Genomic DNA, 7,654 nt, shown 5'->3' with positions numbered 1-7,654 from the left:
TTTGGCAGGGGAATGGTAGACTTTACAGAGCCACTATTTTGTAGCCTAGGATTCCTTCTCTAAAACTGTTTGGAAGGGATCCAACTGATACCCTTAGAATTTTTTATAAACATGATTAGGTTGTCCGGTTATGCACAATCTTGTTGAGACTTTACAAAGTGATCATTAGGAAATTCTAAAGAGAATTACCAGGATAGCCGAATGAACACTTAGCTCGTAAGATATCAAAATTCCCCTTTAAAGTAATAGAAATAGTCCTCACCCAAATAAAAAAGAGAGTAACAGTAACACAAACAGGGCATCATTTCAAGATATAGTATACTACAACGCTTTTATGGACTAAAATTTGATTTCACAAATTGGATTCCTTTGACATTCATAGGAAGAAATACTGTATTCATATATGCTAATGAAGTGAATTAACTAATAAAAGTACTAACCAGCACAAAGATGATCTAGAAATCATCAAATATTTTTGATAAGTAGAAATCATTAAAATACTGATAAACATAACATTTGCACTAATATTAAGAAACTTACAACATTTACTTACAACAAAACAAGACTCTTAAGCTTGTACCCCATGTGATACAGGAATTGAAAATACATAATTCTCCATTGCTTGTTCAATAGTAAAGGGCCACATACACCCCAAAACCCAACCACAAAGCCGAGTGCCATGCTTACAAAGAACCAATCCACTTCAAGTCCACCATTATGTTCACTCCCTTTGTTTTCTTTGTCAGGGTTTACATCATTTATAGTACAATTATTAGAAAGTGGTAGTCCACAAAGTTTGTTTCCAATAAAATCTGATGCATTGAAGCTCTGTAGTTGAGTGCTTAAAGGGATTTTCCGAGTCAAATTATTATTTGACAAATTCAAATGATTTAAAAATGTCAAACTTGACATGCTTGAGGGAATTTGACCAGAAAGTTGGTTCATGGAGAAATCAATTGATTCCAATGATCCCATAGCACCTATATTCTCAGGAATACTTCCAATCAAGAGATTATATGATAGATTCAATGATCGTAATTCTTGAAGACTGGTCACTTCTTTAGGGATCTCACCTGATAAATTGTTATTGGAAAAGTCAATACATTTTACTAGGTGGAGAATGGTGCTATACTCTAGAGGTTTGCCCTTTTATCACAAGCAATTCGCTTTCAAGAAGGAGAGTTTCACCTCTAAATTCATTTGAGCCAATAAAACTCATATCAAGATTTGAATTATTTTTTGTGGCCATGGCACTAAAATTTTTTACACATCCAGGAATACCTCCAGATAGCTTATTATGAGAAAGGTCCAAGATCTGGAGTGAGGTAAGAGCACAAAGTTCTTTTGGTATGTGACCATGGAAATTATTTGAGTGAAGGATGAGAATCATCAAGCTTGAAAATCTATGGCCTATCCATGAAGGTATGCTTCCAACAAACTCATTTTTAGCAACATCAATAATCACCAAATTTTCACAATTTCTCAGAGATGATGGCAAGTTTCCAGAGAATTTGTTGTTGTATAGGTGCAAAGACTTAAGAAGTGTCAAAGATCCAATTGATGCTGGAAAATTGCCACTAAAATTGTTGTTTGCCAAATTTAGGACCACCAAGCTATTCCACTTCATCCAACAATCAGGTATTTTTCCTGATAAATTATTTTTTTCAAGATTGAGATATCCTATGCTTTTGGAGTCATTCATCTTGAAACACAAAAATGATGAAATTGACTTGGAGAATGAATTGTCAGAAAGATCTAGCACAATCACACTAGAGGATATATAAGGCAATGAACCTTTGAAATGGTTTGAACTTAAATCAATTATTGAAGTAGACAAAATTGAAGGATTGTTTGGAATCTCACCATTGATTTGATTGTGGGAAAGATTTAGATATGAGAATTGAGAAGACAAGTTCCAAAATGAAGGAGGAATCACATCTGAAATCTGTGTGCTGGATATGTCCAAATAAAAAAGAATCCTTTGTGAACAAAGCCATAGAGGAAATTCTGGCCCTAAATTCCATGATCGCAAGCTTAAAGTGAAAAGTTGAAACGGAGGAGTCCAATCGTGACTTACATTTAAAGTCAGCCGGTTTCCAGATGCAGAAAATGCTACCAATCTTGTTAAATTGGAAAAATGGGATTTGGACACAACACCTTCCAACATATTTGATTCAATATGTAAAACCTGTAGTTTGGAAAGTTGCCCAAAATTTTGAGGAACTGTCCCGTTGAATAGATTATTTGAAAGAATAAGATATATCAGAGATGAAAGACTACCTAAAGACAGTGGGAGGGTTCCTTCCAATTGATTATCTGAAAGATACAGGTATGTCAAAGATGAAAGATTTCCTAAAGACAGTGGGAGTGGACCTGAGATTGAATTATTCTGAAGATAAAGTTTAGATAGATTTTTGAATAGACCAAGTTCATCCTTCAAATGACCATGAAGTTGAGAATCACTTAAGCCTAAGACCTCTAGTCTATCTGAAAGACACCCTGATAAACTTTCTAAGATTTCAGATATCTCTTGACTCCATTTGTTGAATGACAATCTGATTTCCCTTAAGTTACAGAGACTACCCAACGATCTTGGCAACTTTCCTCCAAGTTCATTGAATGACAAGTCAATACTAATGGCAGATGTTAGGTTTCCAATGGCACTGGAGATTGTACCCCGCAAATTATTGGAGCTAAGAAGGAGAAACTCAAGACGACTAAAACTATACAACCAATTGGGAATTGAAGAGTTGAAATTGCTTCCAGATAGATCGAGGTGCCTAAGAGAAGTCGTGTTTTGGAGATCAACGGGGATTGGACCTTGAAAGTTATTGCCAGATAGATCAAGAGAAACAAGATTACGAAGACCAAAGATCCATGATGGGATCAAAGTGTTGTCAAATTGGTTCCATGAAAGATCGAGGGTGAGGAGAGATGAAAAGTTAACAGTGGGTGTCGGTGGAATGAAAGGAAGTTGGCAATCTGACAACCGCAACTCAAACAAGGAAGGGAGCGTGTCTGTGACTCGTAGCCAATCAGAGGCTTTGCTAAGATTAACATAACTCATAGCGAGATGTTGTAGCAAAGGAAGACCAGAAAGCCATCGAAGGTTATTCACATACAAACCAGAAAAATCATCGCTTCCGAGATTGAGATAGAGCAAATTGGAGAGATTTCCAAGTTGATGAGGTATGCGTCCCACAAATCCCGCGTTAGAGAGATTAAGAGATGTTAAACTCTTCATTGAACCGAGAAATTCGGGAATAGGAGAAGCAGAGAAATTATTGAAGCTGAGGTCAAAGTAATTCAAATGCTTCAAATCAAGCAGAGAAGGATTTAGCTTACCACCAAACTTTGACCGTTCATAGGCTTCATCTTGAGCCCGATATTGTTCGTCAGTCATAGAATCATCCCAAACAGGAGGGAAGCTTCTGAGATGGAGTTGATGGATGTGAGCAGTGAGGTTGTGGCATACAACACCGACCCAGTGACAGCAATCCCCATCAACAGTCCAAGAGGAAAGCCGGTTTGAAGGATCAATAAGGTCTTGCTTGAAGGTGAGAAGGGCGCGTCGCTCGGTATCGATGCAACGAACCTCAGAGTCAGTGTGTCCGGTGCAGAAAATGAAGAAATTCGGAAGAGGAATAATTAGAAAAGTGAGGAAATGGAATCCTAAGGAACCCTCCATTATCGGATTATAAGAAGTAAGAGTTAATTGTGAAAAAGGATACTAATTGGATGGTAATTTATAGGAGCACCCCCCTTTGAATTTGTTTTGTTTTGTTTTGTTTTACCCTTCAAATTCTACACTGTCCGCATTCGGTGGTCTATGCTTCAGGCATTGACTGCAAGTAGGACCCTCCTGGGGCCTCTGTCTTGATCTGGCCACATTTTTTTTTTTTGGCTGCCACGTATCAACTTTCATGGGTCAATTTTCAGTGGCTTTATGGTCTTTCCCAGAAAGTACATGTAGTTTATCTCCTATTAGTGGCACTGTCATTTAGAGGGGAAATGCGCATGTCAGTTATCCATTGGTAGTTTAGAGAGTTTGTTATGCTTAAATCTTGGCAGCATTTCAGGTAGAGTTTGTTAGTTCCTATTCAGAGTCATTGTAATCTTATCTGAGTTTAATACAATTTCCATATATTAAAATTCTGTAGTATAAAAAAGTCATGCTTTGAATTGAATTTTAAAATTAAAGTGTTTATTTGAATTTTAACTTTTACAAAAGAGTTCCATATCTATATATCTCCATTTTATTAAATAAATAAATAAATAATCAAGTACTATGGAAATAATTTTCTCCAAAAAGAAAATTACTATGGAAATTATCCATACTTTCCCATTTTGATTACCCATTAGTTACCACCTGTGCTATGATCCAAGGTTAAATTGGTCCATTAACAACAATTAAAAATACACCTCACCCACGTTTTGGATTTTTTTTTTTTTTGGGGAGGAAATCCACGTTTTGGACTAAAACTCTCATTTTGGCCATCAAAAGGAGAGTCCATTTAGACATGAAAATATAAGATCCTATTTAAAAGCTTTTCTCTTTAAAAACAAAACTTGTACCTTCTGCTCATACTGAAAAAGTAAAAATACTTGTACATTACTCATTTTAATTTAGATTTTTAGACTTACTCTCCAAAACAAAAGAGTGTATCTTTCTTGGGGGCAACTTTAAACACGTTCCCTAAAAAACACCTATTCTTATCTTAATTATATCGTTCTCTAACTTTCTTTTTTTTTTATTTTTTTGAGAAACCTATCGTTCTCTAACTTTAACCAAAACTCTAAATCTCAAAACCCTAAAAAACATAGTAATATTACAAATTTTTTCTCCATCCAATAATATGATAAGCCAAGGATAATAGGTATATACTATAAGGATGACAACACGGTGTAGCCAAGTTAAATCATAGATATCATGTCCCTGCTTCAGGAAAGTGTATTTTGCCAAGAGAGCTTTTTTTTATTATTATTATAAAAAAAGACAAATATTTTAGAGATGATAATAAAATATGTACAAATAAATAAATTATAAATAAGGTAGATAGAAATTCTATTCCATATAATTAAAATGTTATTAAATAAGAAATATATGTACTAAAGATATGTTGGGGGTGGAGTGACCAAAATATATATATATCTTGTCAGAGAAAATCAAACCCATAAAAAAAATGCTATTTCTATGGAATAATTAATGTCTAGTTTGAAGTAGGGTACCAAGTTTGCAATCCCCTAAGGAGCCTCATTATTATAGTATGCAAGGCTATGTTTAAAATCCATTGTAATATTCTGGTATGTTTAAAATCCATTGTAATATTCTGGTATAATCGTGTCTTAGCTTCACTTGGCTTTTCTCACCTAAAGTCAGGTGTCCTTCTTGCTTTAGCAAAGACAATAATTTCATAATTAGTAGCCAATGGAGTGATCAGACGTCAATTCATGAAACAAAAGTTGATAGTTTGAATCTCTCTTTTTTTCCTTCTCTTTAAGACCAAAACTTATTTATATTAATGGAAAAATAAAAATAAAAAATAAAGCAAAAAACAAAAAACCTTCGCTTCTCTATAAAAGAAGATTGTCTTATCCAAAGTTCCAAACCATTCAAACTTTCCAATCACTTTCTAATCCTTGTTCTTAGAGCATAGATTCGAGAAAGTAACATAGACATTTTCTCATTACATGTCTAACACGTTTGCTTAGCATTCTACTACAAACCAAAAAAAAAAAAAATGAAGTCTTTTCCCATCAATTTTTTATTAGACTCAGAAAACTTAATTGAAGTGCTCCTTTTTTTTTTTTTTTTTTTTGGTGGGAAAACAAGTGCCCATTAAATTCATACAACCAGAAAAAGAAATAAAGAAAGAAAAAAATTTCAAGCTTACAATTGGTTGATGACCTGTTTTCTATATGTCCTTCTCATGACTCTCATCACTTTTTGGGAAATGTCCTTAAAAAAAATAGGACAAGGAGTTTGAGGCTTTGAGCATTTCATTAATTGATGGTTTATTCATTTATTTTTTGACCAGATTAATTGATGGTTTAGGACTAATAAATATTTAAAATTATTGTTAGGATTAATCAAAATTATTATAAATGCCATTATTTAGAACCTTACAATTGATTTATGACATGATTTTTATATTTCCATCTCAATGCTTTATGGGAAATGTCTTTAAAAATAATTGGACAATCATTTTGACGCTTTGGCATTCTTTAATTGATATTTTATTTAATTATTATTTTGATTGGATTAAGTGATGCTGTGATGGTTTAAGACTCATATATATTCAAAATCCAAACATTCAATAAGGGAGTCCTCTGGTTTGCATCTAATAATAAATTAATAATATAAAAGAAAGTATCGAATTTGTTGTTAGAGTCCCTCTCCTCTTTTCCCCCTAATTTGGCATGTCAGTGCCAAATTTCTCTGGACATAACACCTATAAATTCAAATTTTAATAATATTTAGTCAAAAATCTCAAAAAATTCCAAGAAAAATATCCAAAATTTTGAATCTCTTATTCAAATACCCAAATTAGATCAAATGTCTCCTAATCATAATAGAATTGCTACGCTACCACAATTGTGATCAAAATCAAATACAATTATATAAGACAATAATTCTGAATTTGTGATTGTTAAATAATACCAATTTAATTTTTAATAATTTTTTTTTTTTAAGTTACAAGTTCATAGTCCGAAGACTTTGAAAGTCTTAAAGTTGGTTTTATTTTTGTCCAGAGTCTTTAGTCTCTCTTATATAAGTTGGGCAGAACTTTTTGACTTATAAAAATTGTTTCCTTTTGACTTAGAAAAATTGTTTCCCTTTCACACTAACGTTGAGCTAAAGTGTCGGTGCGGCTATAGAATCTTGACAATCAATGCTTGTGAGAAGAAATCAACATTCATTTAGGCTGTGTTTGTTTCGTGTAAAACGTTTTTCGGAAAATACATATTTTCCGAAAATGTTATTTTCTGGAAAAGGAAAATATTTTTAAGTGTTTGGGTGTATTATGAAAATTGTGGTGGAAAATATTTTTATGTGTTTGGTTATATTAGGAAAATGCTATTTTCCGGCAGCAAATTCCGGCAACAACACAACAACGATGACAACAACAACAACAGCAAATTCCAAATTCCAGCAACAACAACACCAACAACAACAATCAGTTCATCCAAAAAAAACAATAACAACAATCAAATTAAAAAAAAAAAAAAAAAAACAACAACAACAACAACAATCAAATTTAAAAAAAAAAAAAACTGAGAGATCGAGGAAGAGAGAGCTCCAGGTGCGATGGCGCGATCGAGGGTCTGGGTCTGGGTCGAGCGGCGTTGGAGCGATGGCGCGATGAAGGAGGCGATGGGTCTGGGTCGACGACGAGGTGCGATGGCGCGATCGAGGTGCGATGGCGATGGCGCGATGGCGCGATCAGCGCGGTGCGATGGCGAGGTGCGAGACCGGAGCTCGAGGTGCGATGGCGAGGTGCTGCGATCGGAGCTCGAGGTGCGATGGCGCGGTTCGTCGGTTCGTCGGTTCGTGGCGCCGGCGAAGTCGAAGGCTCGTGAACGGACTGCGTTGGATCGGTCCGTTTGTTCTGGGTTTCTCTTTTTCTTTGTTCTGGGTTTCTCTTTTTTTTTT

General features: G+C 34.6%; 1 protein-coding gene across 1 annotated transcript; it reads right to left on the bottom strand.

The window, feature by feature from the left end:
* Nucleotides 1-549: 549 nt before the first annotated feature.
* Nucleotides 550-3,688, bottom strand: LOC112030728 (receptor-like protein EIX2). Its single transcript, XM_024063392.1, has 2 exons — nucleotides 1,282-3,688; nucleotides 550-1,073 (listed from the first exon to the last, which is right to left on the bottom strand). The coding sequence occupies exons 1-2, from the start codon at nucleotides 3,686-3,688 to the stop codon at nucleotides 550-552; spliced, it is 2,931 nt and encodes a 976-aa protein (XP_023919160.1).
* Between the last annotated feature and the right edge of the window lie 3,966 nt (nucleotides 3,689-7,654).

The sequence above is a fragment of the Quercus suber genome, unplaced genomic scaffold (genome assembly GCF_002906115.3).
Source record: "Quercus suber isolate HL8 unplaced genomic scaffold, Cork oak 2.0 scaffold_1184, whole genome shotgun sequence".
Lineage (NCBI taxonomy): Eukaryota > Viridiplantae > Streptophyta > Magnoliopsida > Fagales > Fagaceae > Quercus > Quercus suber.
This window is presented reverse-complemented; position numbering and strand designations above follow the sequence as displayed.